We start from the raw sequence: 17,600 nt of genomic DNA, 5'->3' as shown, positions 1-17,600 counted from the left end.
CATTCATGTTATTATATGAATCAATAGTGCTGTTTTTTACTGCTTACTAGTAGGAATGTACCAGTTTGCTTATTCATTCACTTGCTGAAAGACATCTTGGTTATTTTCAGTTTTTGACCACCACAGAAAAACATGAGCATGTAAGTTTTTGTGTGAATATAAGTTTTTCAATTTACTTGGGTAAATATCTGGTTGTATGAATGCTGGGTCACGTGCGGCCCAGTTGTTTAACTTTATAAACAACTGCCAATGAGTTTTGCAAAGCGGCTGTATGATTTTGCATTGTCATCAGCAATGAATAAGAGTTTTTGTTGCTCTGCATCTTTGCCACCAAGAATCTGACAAACTTTAAAAATTGTTTTTTATAGTAGTCATTCTAATATGTATGTATCGGTATCTGATTGGGATATTAATTTTCATTTTCCTAATGACTAATAATGTGAAGTATTTTTTTCACATGCTTATTGCCATTCCTATATTTTCTTTGGGGAAAGGTCTTCAGATCTCTTGCCCACTAAAGAAAAAATTCAGTTAAAAAAAAAAAAGCTTCCTATATATTCTGGGCACAATCCTTTTTTCAGAGCTGCAAATATTTTCTCCTAGCTTATGGCTTGTCATTCTTTTAATATTGTCTCTTATAGAGCAAAAATTTTAAATTTTTATAAAGTTGAATTTATCAAATTTTCATTTTTTAGTCAGTGTTTTTGGCTTCATGTCTAAAAATTCATTACCAAAACCAAGATTGCACAGTTTCTCCTATGTTTTCTTCTGAAAGTCTTATAGTTCTATGTTCTACATTTTGATCTATTATCCACTGTTGGTTAATTTTTGTATGAAGTATGTGTAAAGGTTCTTCTTCTTCTTTTTTTTAAAATCTGGATGTCTAATTGTTCCATCACCACTTGTTGTTAAGTTTATCCTTTCTCTAGTGAATTGCCTTTGTGCTTTTGTCAAAAAATCACATTTGGACTCTCTAATTTGTTCCACTGATCTTATGCCTAACTATCTCCTAATGCCACTCAATCCTGATTACTATTGCTGGTTAGTAAGTCTTAAGGTCGAGTAATGTGAGTCCTTGAACATATCCTTTTTAAGAACTGTTTGGATTATTCTTCCACAACACTACTTAAGTGGTACCTGTGCTCCTACTCCAAGAGGCCAGCACTGCACATCAGCAAGCTGGCAGCAGTAGTGGCTGGGCCTCAGACCCCCAGTTTGAAGGATAACCCTGCCCACCACCACACCCACAGCAGCTGTGGCCCAACCACAACAGGAACGTGCACACAGCCCACACAGTGGATACCCCTGGAGCACCTGGCTCTGGTGACAGGAGGATTCTACCACTGAGCCCACCGGACACCTTCTACGTAAGGCCACTCTTTCAAGACCAGGATAATACATAGAAACAAATACAGAGGGCTAGGCAAAATGAAGAGACAAAGGAATACCTTCCAAACAAAACAAGATAAAACCTCAGAAAAAGAACTAAACAAAACAGAGATTAGCAATTTACCAGCTAAAGAGTTTAAAGTAATAATCATAAAGATGCTCACTGAACTTGGGAGAAGAATTGATGAACTCAAGTGAGAACTTCAACAAAGAGAAAATATAAAAAAGAACCAATGAGAACTGAAGAATACAATAACTGAAGTGAAAATTAACACTACAGACAATCAACAGATTAGAGAATAAAGAAGAATGGATCAGCAATCTGGAAGACAAGGTAGTAGAAATCACCCAATTAAAACAGAAAAGATTGAAAAAAAATGAGGATAGTTTAAGGGATCTCTGGGACAACGTCATGCACACTAACATTCCCATAATAGGGATTCCAGAAGGAGAAGAGTGAGAGAGAAAATAGAAAACCTATTTGAAGAAATAATTGCTGAAAACTTCCCTAACTTGTCAAAGGAAAAGACATCCAAATACAGAAAGCAAAGAGTCCCATACAAAATGAACCGAAAAAGACCCACACCAAGACACATTATAATTTAAATGTCAAAAGTTAAAGAGAAACAGAGAATCTTAAAAGCAGCAAGTGAGGGGCTTCCCTGGTGGCGCAGTGGTTGGGAGTCTGCCTGCCAATGCAGGGGACACGGGTTCGGGCCCTGGTCTGGAAGGATCCCGCATGCCGCGGAGCGGCTGGGCCCGTGAGCCACAGTTACTGAGCCTGCGCGTCTGGAGCCTGTGCTCCGCAACAGGAGAGGCCGCGATGGTGGGAGGCCCGCGCACCGCGATGAAGAGTGGTCCCCACTTGCCGCAATTAGAGAGGGCCCTCGCACAGAAACGAAGACTCAACACAGTCATAAATAAATAAATAAATAAATAAATAAAAGAACGTGAATTTCTTAAAAAAAAAAAAAGCAGCAAGTGAAAAACAACTAGTTACATACAAGAGAACCCCTATAAGATGATCAGAGGATTTTTCAGCAGAAACTTCACATGCCAGAAGCGACTGGCACAACATATTGAAAGTGCTGGAAAAAATAACCGAACAACCAAGAATACTCTACCTGGCAAGATTATAATTCAGAAGTGAAGGACAGAGTTTCCCAGATGAACAAAGCCAAAGGAGTTCATCACCACTAAACTGACCCTATAAGTAATGTTTAAAGGGACGTCTTTCAATGGAAAAGAAAAGGCCAAAACTAGAAATAAGAAAATTATGAAAGAAAAAAATCTCACTGGTAGAGACAAACACATAGTAAAGGTAGTGGATCACCCACTATAAAGCTAGTATGAAGTTATGTACGGTCTACAAGAGACTCAGTTGTTCAAATCTAAAGACACACAAAGAGTAAAAATGAAGAGACGGAAAAATATTCCATGCAAATGGAAACAAAAAGAAAGCTGGGGTAGCAATGCTTGTATCAGATAAAACAGACTTTAAAACAAAGACAAAGAAAGGCATTTCATAATGACAAAGTGATCAATGATCTTTTAAGTGGGTGCTACTTTAACAAAAATCAGCTATTGTCAATAAACCAATTCAACACAAGCAAATCTGATACTGGACTGCAAGTTAATGTTAAGAATGTGATTAGGACTTCTTTGGATTTATGAACAATGTTTTTGGTAGCTTTACAAATATAATAAAGTATTTGGCAGACAGGATAAATTAACTCTGGATTACAACTTATGATATTGTGAATTAAAAGAAGTCTAATAAAAAGTTTATTGAGTATTTTTCTCTGAATACTCTCATTCTTTAAAATTATTGTCATTAAATAAATGAAGAGCCCAAGAGTATCAAATCATTTGCAGTGAAGATCCAAAATCCTTGAAACTGTTGGGATCATATGTGTTATTTATTTAATTTTTAAAAGCGGTTTAATGTTCACAAGAAAATCGAGAGGAAGGTACAGAGATTCTCCATAAACTCCTGCTCCCACAAATGCAATGCCCCCCCCATTATCAGCATCACTTCCAAATGTGTATTAAATTTAAGATTTTTTCAGATTTTGAGATAATGCCTATTATACATGGACATAAACTGTGTATTATGTAATAACTCCTGTGGGGTTGGGGCAGCATCCCACAATCTAAAATTAACATTTCTACAACTAAATGGATAAATAGTTACAGAGTGGGATTTTTAAAAAGGGCTATAAATATCAGTTCAAATTAGGTCCTGCTGTCAAAAGAGTTGTGGATCTGGATCACTCTTGTAAAATGTTATCATCAATTTGCTGATGCTGAGTATGCGCCTGGTAGATGTAAATTAGGAAAATCACTTCCTAATTGGTATCAAAGTGAAAGCTGATTACAGTAAGTCCCTTACATATGAATGAGTCCCATTTTGAGAGCACATTCGTTAAGTCCAACAAAGTTAGCCTAGGTACCCAACTAACACAATCAGCTATATAGTACTGTATTGTAATAGGTTTATAATACTTTTCACACGAATAATACATAAAAAACAAACACAAAAGATAAAGAAAACATTTTTAATCTTACAGTACAGTACCTTGAAAAGTACAGTAGTACAGTACAATAGCTGGCATACAGGGGCTGGAATTGAGTCAACAGGCAAGAAGAGTTACTGACTGGAGGAGGGAGAGGAGGTGGGAGATGGTGGAGCTGAAGGACCATCAGCAATAGGAGACAGAGGGCAAACTGCAATTTCACTCACGCCTGACGTTGATGGCACAGGTTCTGGTTCCTTGCTGGATTCAATTCCATCTATCCTCTTGAAAAAACGATCCAGTGATGTCTGGGTAGTAGCATTTCGCATCTTTGAAAGTTTGCAATTTGAAGGTTCGTAGGTAGGGGACTTACTCTATTTCCCTTAGGCAAACAGAGGGCTTTCTGTGTCACACTGTTAGTCATCCCCCTTAAATGAATGGATTAGATGTAGTTTCTGTTTGTTTATTCTTGAAAAAACTATGTGAACAACAAAAGGATGTAAATGGTACCTTGCAGATCAGACATAGTAAATAACTGGCCATTTCAAAACAAAAACAAACAAAAAACTTGTTGGGATTTTGACTGTAATGAATGTATAGATCAAAATTTGGAGAATGGACATCTTAACAATATTGAGTTGCTCATTCCATGAACACAGTATATCTTTCTTTTTATTCAAGTCTTTGATTTCTTTCATGTAGATTTTAGCATACAGATTTTACGCATATTTTGTTAGATGTATTACCTAAGTATTTTATTTTTGTTTGTTTGTTGGGTGCTACTGTAAATGGTATTTTTTTTTTAATTCCACTTCCAATGGTTCATTGTAGCTATAAAGAAATATGACGGACTTTTTTACACTTTGTATCCTGTGACCTTGCTAAACTCCAGCAGTTTTGTAGGTTTTTTTAGGCTTCCTCCATAGATAATCATGTTGTCTGTGACAGTTGAAATGAATCTAAAGACCCATGTTTAAAATAAAATGACAATATACCATTTCAAATAATGTAGTTCTAGCATATACCCATTATATACCAAACAATGCTCTACTGGTCTAGTGATATTTAAAAAAGAGGTGACAACAAGATATCAAAATATCTGTTTTATATTTGTCTGAAGGAAGCAACTATAGGAAAAGCAAATATAGGAAAGATTGGACTGCTATATAATGCCATAGACCAGGTGGCTTGTTTCTCATTGTTCTGCAGGCTGGGAATCCAAGATCAAGTTGGCAGATGATTTGGTTCCTGGTGAGGACCTATTTCCTGGCTTGTAGACATCCCCCTTCTTGATGTGTGTGCACATGGACATTTCTCTCTCTTTCACTTTTTAAATCCCATCATGAGGGTCCCAACTTCATGACCTAATCTAAACCTATTTACTTTCCAAAGGCCTTACCTCTAAATACCATCACACTGATGGGTGGGGTTTCAATATATGAATTTTGGAGGGATACAAATATTTAGTCCATAACAGGCAGTAATCAAGTAAGCCCCAAAACAAGCAGTAGTGAAACTAATTAGAAATGAGGGTGTCATTTTGAAACTGATTCTCAAAGTCAAAGCTGGAATTCACTTCCCAGCTTAGACATAAATGTATGAAAAGAAGAGCTGGCCTTCTTTAGGTCTTTCCACTCATGCACGAATACAAACTATCAAATTTCTGCCCATTTTGATTTTGCTAATGAGCTGATTTTTAAGACCATGTTTATAGTGTCTTATGTTGGTCAATGATGAAATATTTCCTTAAAGAACAAATCACTCACCAGTAAGCAGGCTGGGATAAAACCTTCATCTGTACAGTGTTCTGCATATTCTTTTAAATTTGAACTTTCCAAAATAAAAGCCTGGCAGGTAGAAGTAAGGTTCTCTTGTTGTAAGTAACCTAAAGGAAAAATAAAATGTAACTCAGTAATTTCAGTAAATTCTGAACTTTCAATTAAAACTGCTGTTGAAAATACTACAGCAGTTTCATATCATAAATGTAACTTCAGGTGAACATGATGGGATTCTACAGCCTTGCCTGAAACACCAGTTTGTGCTGCAGTACAAAGCAGAATTCATAAAACAGCTGTTTGAGAAGAAAAACTCTAGCTAATATGCTATAAAGCCATAGTAAACAAAACAGTATGGTAATGGCATAAAAACAGACAAATAGATCAGTGGAACAGAATTGAGAGCCTAGAAAAAATCCACAGCATAAACGGTCAACTAAATTTGACAAGGGAGCCAAGAACACTCAATGGAGAAAAAACCATCTCTTCAACAAATGGTGCTAGAAAAATTGGATATTCACACGTAAAAGAGTGAAACTAGACCCTTATCTCACACCACTCACAAAAATTAACTTGAAATGGATTAAAGACTTAAACATAAGACCTGAAAGCAAGAAACTCCTAGAAGAAAACAGGAAAAAAGCCCTTTGACATGGGTCTTGGCAATGATTTTCTGGATTTGACACCTAATGCACAAGTTACAAAATAAAAAATAAACAAGTTGGAATATATCAAATTAAACAGCTTCTGCACAGCAAAAGAAACCCATCAACAAAATGAAAAAACAACCTATGGAATGGGAAAAATATTTCCTCATATCTATCTGATAAGGGGTTAATAACCCAAATAAATAAAGAACTCATAAATTTCAAGAGCAAGAAACCAAGTTATCCAATTAAAAAGTGGCAAAAGACCTGAATAGACATTTCTCCAAAGAAGATACATAAAAGGTCAACAGGTACATGAAACGATGCTCAACATCACTAGCCATTAGGAAATGCAAATCAAAATCACAATGAGATATCATCTCATGCCTGTTAGAATGGCCATCACCAAAAAGGCAACAGAAAACAAATGCTGGAGAGGATGTGTAAAACAGGGAACCCTTGTGTACTGTTGGTGAGATTGGAAACTGATACAGCCACTATGGAAAACAGTATGGAGGATCCTCAAAAAATTAAAAATAGAACTACCATATGATCCAGCAATTCCACTTCTGGGAATATATCCAAAGGAAAGAAAAACCACTATCTTGAAAAGATATCTGTGCCCCCTGTGTTCATAGCAGCATTATTTACAATAGCCAAGGCATGGAAACAACCTAAGTGTCCACTGATGAATGTATGGATAAATAAGTTGTGGTACATATATACACACAATGGAGTATTATTCAGCCATTAATAAAAAAAAAAGAAATCTTGGCATTTGGGACAACATGGATAGAACTTGAGAGTATTATGGTAAGTGGAATAACTTAGGCCAAGGCAGACAAATGCTATATGATCTCACTCATATGTGGAATTTTAAAAACAAAAACAAAAAACCCCAACTGAACTCACAAAAAAAGAGACCAGATTTGTGGTTACCAGAGGCAGGGGATGGAAGGAGGGGCAATCAGAAAACGGTGGTCAGAAGGTACAAATTTCCAGTTACAAGATAAATACAGTTGACCCTTGAACAATGCTGGAGCTAAGGGCATCGACCCTCCACACAGTCGAAAAATCCATGTATAACTATAGTTGGCCCTCCAAATCCGAGGTGCACATACGCATATTCAACCAACTATGGATTGTGTAGTACTGTAGTATGTGTTTGTTGAAAAAAAAATCCACATGTAAGTGGACCCCCACAGTTCAAATCTGTGTTGTTTAAGGGTCAACTGTAAATACTAGGGACTGTAAGTACATTGCAATATAGTAAGTGACTATACTTAACGCTGCTGTATGATATATATGAAAATTGTTAGGAGATTTAATCGATCCTAAGAGTTCTCATCACAAGGAAAAAAAAATTTTTTTTTGCGTTCTCTTTTTATTGTATTTATGGGAGATGATAGAGGCTAACTGAACTTACTGCAGCAATCATTTCACAATATTTATGTCAAACCATTATGCTGTACACCTTAAACTTATACAGTGATCATATCAATTACATCTCAATAAAACTGGAAAAAACCGAAACCCCAGAAACTCTAGCTAACCCAGAAAAATAAGGTGTTTGATAAAGTGCAATTACTGCCCAGTAATGCTTACAGGAGAAACAATAAAGTAACAATAAATAACAAGAGAACCAATAAGTGATAAATGTTCTACTCCGTAACCTCCATATTAACTAGGTGAGTAGATGGTATAAATTAACTTATTGGATTATGAAAAAAATTACATTCTCTCAACATTGCAATTTACCTGCATATTTCACTTATTTGCCTAATGGTTTAAAAAAAAAATGAAGAGAAGACCTACTTTGTATGAAATGTAAGAAAGGCACTGCTTTGCTTTTTAATTTCTGCCCTTTGGGAACCAAAGCATTAACTATTTCAACCAGAACTTTAACATTCACACCTAACTGACATTTATGAAACAATATCATGTACCAGTGCTTTGTACTTTCATATATATGAACACTGTCTTGATTAGCATCCTATCCTTGTTTTTTTATTTCTTAGCATCACTGGGGTTCAACTAACCAACTCTATAAGCAGTAGTATAGCAGAAAAAGAACACTAGATAGGATATCAGGAGACCAGGTTCTTATTCTATTGTGTTAAAATAAGCATTGTGGCTTTGGGGAAAAAAAGCACTTAAATTCTTCCAGAGTAAGATACTTTATCTACGAGGCATCACACCTGCCTTGACTTGTGAATCAAATCTGGTTAAGTTATTTCCTTGTGGAAAGCTGAAGGGTTCACATCACTTCCCACAGCTCTCAGGTTAAACTTCTAAATCCTGAGCAGCTTCAGCAGGAATGGAAGAATAAGGACCTCCAAAAGTCCTCTCCTCTATAAAAGCAATGAGAACACTGGCACAAGTTATTAAACTTTTACAGAACTCTGAAAATAATCAATGTCTTAAGAAAAAATCTGTGAGCATTTATCAAGAAAAATGGCTGAATGTCAGTAAGGACAATGAACACTGTGGCATTTTAACTTCCTCTATTCTCACGCTCATCTCTCCAACTGAGTGGTATACTTGAAAATCAACAGCCTGCAAATGCAGTGAAAACCAGCAGCCCAGCAGAAAATGGACAGATCAGATGAAGCTGGAATCTTTCCCAAGTCCCATTCCCAGAAACTCATTATTTGATTTGTGTGACAACTCCATGTAAAACCTCACTTGCATGGCTTGTCTTTGAATTGAATCAAAGTTCACCCTGTGTAAACCTTCTCCTTGGAGGTGTTTTTGTTAAATCAATCAGCAGAAACTGGTTAACACTACAGCTGCCTATGACAGAAATAATGGTTGGGACAAACAACAAGCTAAACAAACAAACAAACTCAAAAAAGAAAAGCTGGGGAATGAGAAGTCTGTAGGGAGATTTTAAAAGCTCTGACATACTCCTGGGACACTAGAAGGCCATGTGCAAATGTAGGGTAGCATGTGTATTCAGAAAAGATCTGACAGAGGGAGATTAACCAAGATGGCGGAGTAGAAGGACGTGCACTCACTCCCTCTTGCGAGAGCTCCAGAATCACAACTGGCTGCTGGACAATCATTGACAGGAAGACCCTGGACTTCACCAAGGAGGATACCCCATGTCCAAGGACAGAGGAGAAGCCACAGTGAGACGGTAGGAGGGGCGCAATCAGAGTAAAATCAAATCCCATAACTGCTGGGTGGGTGACTCACAGACTGGCGAACACTTATACCACAGAAGTCCACCCACTGGAGTGAAGGTTCTGAGCCCCACGTCAGGCTTCCCAACCTGGGGGTCCGGCAACGGGAGGAGGAATTCCTAGAGAATCAGACTTTGAAGTCTAGTGGGAATTGATTGCAGGACTGTGACAGGACTGGGGGAAACAGAGACCCCACTCTTGGAGGGCACACACAAAGTAATGTGTGCATCGGGACCCAGGGGAAGGAGCAGTGACCCTGGGGGAGACTGAACCAGACGTACCTGCTGGTGTTGGGGGGTCTCCTGCCGAGGCAAGTGGTGGCTCTGTTTCACCGTGGGGATAAGGACACTGGCAGCAGAGGTCCTGGGAAGTTCTCCTTGGCGTGAGCCCTCCCAGAGTCTGCCATTAACCCCACCAAAGAGCACGGGTAGGCTCCAGTGTTGGGTTGCCTCAGGCAAAACAACCAACAGGGAGGGAACCCAGCCCCACCCATCAACAGTCAAGTGGATTAAGGTTTTACTGAGCTCTGACCGCCACAGCAACAGGGAGGGAACCCAGCCCCACCCATCAACAGTCAAGAGGATTAAGGTTTTACTGAGCTCTGACCGCCACAGCAACAGTCAGCTCTACCCACCACCAGAGCCTCCCATCAAGCCTCTTAGATAGCCTCAACCACCAGAGGGCAGACAACAGAAGCAAGAAAAACTACAATCCTGCAGCCTGTGGTCCAAAAACCACAGTTACAGAAAGACAGAGAAGATGAAAAGGCAGAGGGCTATGTACCAGATGAAGGAACAAGAAAAAACCCCAGAAAAACAACTAAATGAAGTGGAGATAGGCAACCTTCCAGAAAAAGAATTCAGAATAATGATAGTGAAGATGATCCAGGACCTCGGAATAAGAATGGAGGCAAAGATTGAGAAGATGCAAGAAATGATTAACAAAGACCTAGAAGAATTAAAGAATAAACAAACAGAGATGACCAATACAATAACTGAAATGAAAACTACACTAGAAGGAATCAATAGCAGAATAACTGAGGCAGAAGAACGGATAAGTGACCTGGAAGACAGAATGGTTGAATTCACTGCTGCGGAACAGACTAAAGAAAAAAGAATGAAAAGAAATGAAGACAGCCTAAGAGACCTCTGGGACAACATTAAACGCAACAACATTCGCATTATAGGGGTCCCAGAAGGAGAAGAGAGAGAGAAAGGACCAGAGAAAATATTTGAAGAGATTATAGTCGAAAACTTCCCTAACATGGGAAAGGAAATAGCCACCCAAGTCCAGGAAGCGCAGAGAGTCCCATACAGAATAAACCCAAGGAGAAACACGCCGAGACACATAGTAATCAAAGTGGCAAAAATTAAAGACAAAGAAAAATTACTGAAAGCAGCAAGGGAAAAACGACAAATAACATACAAGGGAACTCCCATAAGGTTAACAGCTGATTTCTCAGCAGAAACTCTGCAAGCCAGAAGGGAGTGGCATGATATACTTAAAGTGATGAAAGGGAAGAACCTACAACCAAGATTACTCTACCCGGCAAGGATCTCATTCAGATTCGATGGAGAAATCAAAAGCTTTACAGACAAGCAAAAGCTAAGAGAATTCAGCACCACCAAACCAGCTCTACAACAAATGCTAAAGGAACTTCTCTAAGTGGGAAACACAAGAGAAGAAAAGGACCTACAAAAACAAACCCAAAACAATTAAGAAAATGGTCATAGGAACATACATATCGATAATTACCTTAAATGTGAATGGATTAAATGCCCCAACCAAAAGACATAGACTGGCTGAATGGATACAAAAACAAGACCCATATATATGCTGTCTACAAGAGACCCACTTCAGACCTAGGGACACATACAGACTGAAAGTGAGGGGATGGAAAAAGATATTCCATGCAAATGGAAATCAAAAGAAAGCTGGAGTAGCTATACTCATATCAGATAAAATAGACTTTAAAATAAAGAATGTTACAAGAGACAAGGAAGGACACTACATAATGATCCAGGGATCAATCCAAGAAGAAGATATAACAATTATAAATATATATGCACCCAACATAGGAGCACCTCAATACATAAGGCAACTGCTAACAGCTATAAAAGAGGAAATCGACAGTAACACAATAATAGTGGGGGACTTTAACACCTCACTTACACCAATGGACAGATCATCCAAAATGAAAATAAATAAGGAAACACAAGCTTTAAATGACACAATAGACCAGATAGATTTAATTGATATATATAGGACATTCCATCCAAAAACGGCAGATTACACGTTCTTCTCAAGTGCGCACGGAACATTCTCCAGGATAGATCACATCTTGGGTCACAAATCAAGCCTCAGTAAATTTAAGAAAATTGAAATCATATCAAGCATCTTTTCTGACCACAACGCTATGAGATTAGAAATGAATTACAGGGAAAAAAACGTAAAAAAGACAAACACATGGAGGCTAAACAATACGTTACTAAATAACCAAGAGATCACTGAAGAAATCAAACAGGAAATAAAAAAATACCTAGAGACAAATGACAATGAAAACACGACGACCCAAAACCTATGGGATGCAGCAAAAGCGGTTCTAAGAGGGAAGTTTATAGCTATACAAGCCTACCTAAAGAAACAAGAAAAATCTCAAGTAAACAATCTAACCTTACACCTAAAGAAACTAGAGAAAGAAGAACAAACAAAACCCAAAGTTAGCAGAAGGAAAGAAATCATAAAGATCAGAGCAGAAATAAATGAAATAGAAACAAAGAATACAATAGCAAAGATCAATAAAACTAAAAGTTGGTTCTTTGAGAAGATAAACAAAATTGATAAGCCATTAGCCAGACTCATCAAGAAAAAGAGGGAGAGGACTCAAATCAATAAAATCAGAAACGAAAAAGGAGAAGTTACAACAGACACCGCAGAAATACAAAACATCCTAAGAGACTACTACAAGCAACTTTATGCCAATAAAATGGACAACCTGGAAGAAATGGACAAATTCTTAGAAAGGTATAAACTTCCAAGACTGAATAAGGAAGAAACAGAAAATATCAACAGACCAATCACAAGTAATGAAATTGAAACTGTGATTAAAAATCTTCCAACAAACAAAAGTCCAGGACCAGATGGCTTCACAGGTGAATTCTATCAAACATTTAGAGAAGAGCTAACACCCATCCTTCTCAAACTCTTCCAAAAAATTGCAGAAGAAGGAACACTCCCAAACTCATTCTATGAGGCCACCATCACCCTGATACCAAAACCAGACAAAGACACTACAAAAAAAGAAAATTACAGACCAATATCACTGATGAATATAGATGCAAAAATCCTCAACAAAATACTAGCAAACAGAATCCAACAACACATTAAAAGGATCATACACCACGATCAAGTGGGATTTATCCCAGGGATGCAAGGATTCTTCAATATACGCAAATCAATCAATGTGATACACCATATTAACAAATTGAAGAATAAAAACCATATGATCATCTCAATAGATGCAGAAAAAGCTTTTGACAAAATTCAACACCCATTTCTGATAAAAACTCTCCAGAAAGTGGGCATAGAGGGAACCTACCTCAACATAATAAAGGCCATATATGACAAACCCACAGCAAACATCATTCTCAATGGTGAAAAACTGAAAGCATTTCCTCTAAGATCAGGAACGAGACAAGGATGTCCACTCTCACCACTATTATTCAACATAGTTCTGGAAGTCCTAGCCACGGCAATCAGAGAAGAAAAAGAAATAAAAGGAATACAAATTGGAAAAGAAGAAGTAAAACTGTCACTGTTTGCGGATGACATGATACTATACATAGAGAATCCTAAAACTGCCACCAGAAAACTGCTAGAGCTAATTAATGAATATGGTAAAGTTGCAGGTTACAAAATTAATGCACAGAAATCTCTTGCATTCCTATACACTAATGATGAAAAATCTGAAAGAGAAATTATGGAAACACTCCCATTTACCATTGCAACAAAAAAAATAAAATACCTAGGAATAAACCTACCTAGGGAGACAAAAGACCTGTATGCAGAAAACTATAAGACACTGATGAAAGAAATTAAAGATGATACAAATAGATGGAGAGATATACCATGTTCTTGGATTGGAAGAATCAACATTGTGAAAATGAGTATACTACCCAAAGCAATCTACAGATTCAATGCAATCCCTATCAAATTACCAATGGCATTTTTTACGGAGCTAGAACAAATCATCTTAAAATTTGTATGGAGACACAAAAGACCCCGAATAGCCAAAGCAGTCTTGAGGCAAAAAAATGGAGCTGGAGGAATCAGACTCCCTGACTTCAGACTATACTACAAAGCTACAGTAATCAAGACAATATGGTACTGGCACAAAAACAGAAACATAGATCAATGGAACAAGATAGAAAGCCCAGAGATTAACCCACGCACCTATGGTCAACTAATCTATGACAAAGGAGGCAAAGATATACAATGGAGAAAAGACAGTCTCTTCAATAAATGGTGCTGGGAAAACTGGACAGCTACATGTAAAAGAATGAAATTAGAATACTCCCTAACACCATACACAAAAATAAACTCAAAATGGATTAGAGACCTAAATATAAGACTGGACACTATAAAACTCTTAGAGGAAAACATAGGAAGAACACTCTTTGACATAAATCACAGCAAGATCTTTTTTGATCCACCTCCTAGAGTAATGGAAATAAAAACAAAAATAAACAAGTGGGACCTAATGAAACTACAAAGCTTTTGCACAGCAAAGGAAACCATAAACAAGACAAAAAGACAACCCTCAGAATGGGAGAAAATATTTGCAAATGAATCAACAGACAAAGGATTAATCTCCAAAATATATAAACAGCTCATTCAGCTCAATATCAAAGAAACAAACACCCCAATCCAAAAATGGGCAGAAGACCTAAATAGACATTTCTCCAAAGAAGACATACAGATGGCCACGAAGCACATGAAAAGATGCTCAACATCACTAATTATTAGAGAAATGCAAATCAAAACTACAATGAGGTATCACCTCACTCCTGTTAGAATGGGCATCATCAGAAAATCTACAAACAACAAATGCTGGAGAGGGTGTGGAGAAAAGGGAACCCTCTTGCACTGTTGGTGGGAATGTAAATTGATACAGCCACTATGGAGAACAATATGGAGGTTCCTTAAAAAACTAAAAATAGAATTACCATATGACCCAGCAATCCCACTACTGGGCATATACCCAGAGAAAACCATAATTCAAAAGGACACATGCACCCGAATGTTCATTGCAGCACTATTTACAATAGCCAGGTCATGGAAGCAACCTAAATGCCCATCAACAGACAAATGGATAAAGAAGTTGTTGTACATATATACAATGGAATATTACTCAGCCATAAAAAGGAACGAAATTGAGTCATTTGTTGAGACGTGGATGGATCTAGAGACTGTCATACAGAGTGAAGTAAGTCAGAAAGAGAAAAACAAATATCGTATATTAATGCATGTATGTGGAACCTAGAAAAATGGTACAGATGAGCCAGTTTGCAGGGCAGAAGTTGAGACACAGATGTAGAGAATGGACATATGGACACCAAGGGGGGAAAACTGCGGTGAGGTGGGGATGGTGGTGTGCTGAATTGGGCGATTGGGATTGACATGTATACACTGATGTATATAAAACTGATGCCTAATAAGAACCTGCAGTATAAAAAAAACAAACAAAACAACTAATACTAAACTTTCATTGGGTTATTTGTATGGAAATATGTTAATATAAATGTTTCAGACATTACATGAAATTTCTAAAAATGTTATATTTGTATTTGTATGGAAATATGTATGGAAATATGTTAATATAAATGTTTCAGACATTACATGAAATTTCTAAAAATCTTATATTTGTATTTGTATGGAAATATGTATGGAAATATGTTAATATAAATGTTTCAGACATTACAGGAAACTTCTAAAAATCTTATATGTTCTGGTATAAGGTTATAAGTAATAATCCTAGTTATTACTTTAAAATGTATATCTCAGAAATAACTAATTTTCTTGTCAACTGCATTATTATGAACTTTCATCAAATCTTTAACCATGGTCATTTTTAAGTCTTCTGTCATTTACAGACAGTTCTGGGTGTACTCTGATGATTTTGCAAGTATGTTCCTATAAAAGGGTTTCATCTTCAAGAAATTCATGGAAAAGACTCTGACAAGTACAGGTTTCTGGTAACTGACTGTACTGCTGAACTGAATGAATAAGCATTTTCAGAACTCTAATGAAAAACTGATGAACTCATAAAAGTGCTAACAAAAGATCAAGATGAAAAAAAAAATTAATTACATGGGACTGAGTGAACTGATGAGGATGAGTATAATTTTTGTGACTTTCTGTCTGAATTAAAAAAAAAAAAAATCCCACAAGGACTCAGAGGCAAAGAATATACAAATCAATTTTCACTGCAAAGTAAAGGAGCTGTTACAGTGGAGGATTACTGGACTGAATGTCAATATTATGACATAGTATGAGTGTGTTTCATGTTTGGTAATTGCAATCAGTGTTGCTTTTGTTGTGGTCATCCATGTACAATGCTTGGTGTCAGTCTATTTATCTCTTGTAAAAATAAAATACAGTGTGTGTGTGTGGGAAAAAAAAAAAACAAAAAAACAAAAAAACTGAGGTTGGACTACTACCTCCAGGAAGAGGGAGTGAACATACTTTTCTCTATTTCTCCCACTAAGTACAATTAAAAACTCTGGAACATATATATAAAGCAAATGTAATAAGACCCATAGCATTATTATTTACAATAGCCAAGACATAGAAGCAACCTAAGTATCTATCAAAGATGAATGGATAAAGAATTAGCCATAAAACCAAATGAAATTTTGCCATTTACAACAACATGGATGGACCAGGAAGGTATTATGTTTAGTGAAATAAGTCAGACAGATAAAGACAAATCTAAAAAATAAAACAAAAGAATGAACATAACAAAACAGAAACAGATATAGAGAACAAACTAGTGGTTACCAATGGGGAGAGGAAAGGGGACAGGGGCAAGATAGGGACAGGGGATTAAGAGGTACAAACTACTATGCATAAAATAAATGAGTACACATATATATTGTACAGCACAGGCAATAGAGCCAATATTTTATAATATCTATAAATAGAATATAATATTTAAAAATTGTGAATCACTGTGTTGTATACCTGGAACTTATATAATATTGTAAATCAACTATACCTCAATAAAATAAAATAAAGGAGCTATAAAAAAAAAAAAAAAAAAAAAAAAAAAAAAAAAAAGATCTGACAAAGCCCTAAGCACTCACCTCTGGCTGACCATAAGCCTCTGACAAGCAGGAAGTGAAGGCTAAGGCAAAGCTGTCAAATGCTTAGCTAAATGTTGAAGCATACCCCACTGTACACACAGCCCCTTAGCAAACAGTGGGAGATTTATTGACTCCAAGCATTTAAGGAAATCATTGTCCAATCAGAGAATATAAACTCAAAGAATATAGACTTTATATAATTAGTTCAGGAAATTGTTAAAAAAAAACCCTGCTAAACAACAACAAAGAGCAATAACAAACATGAAGGAGGGAGGTGAATCAGATTACAAAAGTTGTCATATTCTACCACTATACCACTTGAAAACTTTTAAAGTTCTCAATTTTCAATAAAGAAATTATGAGACATGCAGAAAAACAAGAAAGTATGGCTAATAAACAAGGGGAAAATATGTGGTCAGTAGAAACTGTCACTAAGGAAGCCAAGGCACTAGACTTAAAACTTTCAGCTTTTTAAAATAAGGTCAGAGAACTAAAGAAAACTATGCCTAAATATCTAAACAAAATTATGAGAACAACTATCAAAAAGAAATAAAAGAGAAAGAAATTAAAAGAAAAAAGCCATGTAGAAAACAAAAAAACCATAATAACTGAAGTACAAAATTTGCCAATAAATAGCAGATTTGAGGAGAAAGATCAAAGAATCAGTGCACTTGAACATAGATCAAATGAGATTATTCAGTATGAGGAACAGAAACAAAAAAAG

At 36.6% G+C, this 17,600-nt stretch overlaps 1 protein-coding gene across 1 annotated transcript in view; it reads right to left on the bottom strand.

Annotated features, from left to right (window-relative positions):
• Nucleotides 1-17,600, bottom strand: part of LOC103000798 (protein NPAT) — a 63,080-nt gene that overhangs the window by 33,334 nt on the left and 12,146 nt on the right. Inside the window, exon 2 of the mRNA XM_007172990.2 lies at nucleotides 5,672-5,790. Coding sequence (XP_007173052.2) covers nucleotides 5,672-5,790 — 119 coding nt within the window. The remainder of the gene's footprint in view (nucleotides 1-5,671; nucleotides 5,791-17,600) is intronic.

This window comes from Balaenoptera acutorostrata, chromosome 9, assembly GCF_949987535.1.
Source record: "Balaenoptera acutorostrata chromosome 9, mBalAcu1.1, whole genome shotgun sequence".
Classification (NCBI taxonomy): Eukaryota; Metazoa; Chordata; class Mammalia; order Artiodactyla; family Balaenopteridae; genus Balaenoptera; species Balaenoptera acutorostrata.
Note: the sequence above shows the minus strand (reverse complement) of the source record. Positions and strands in the feature narration are given on the sequence as shown.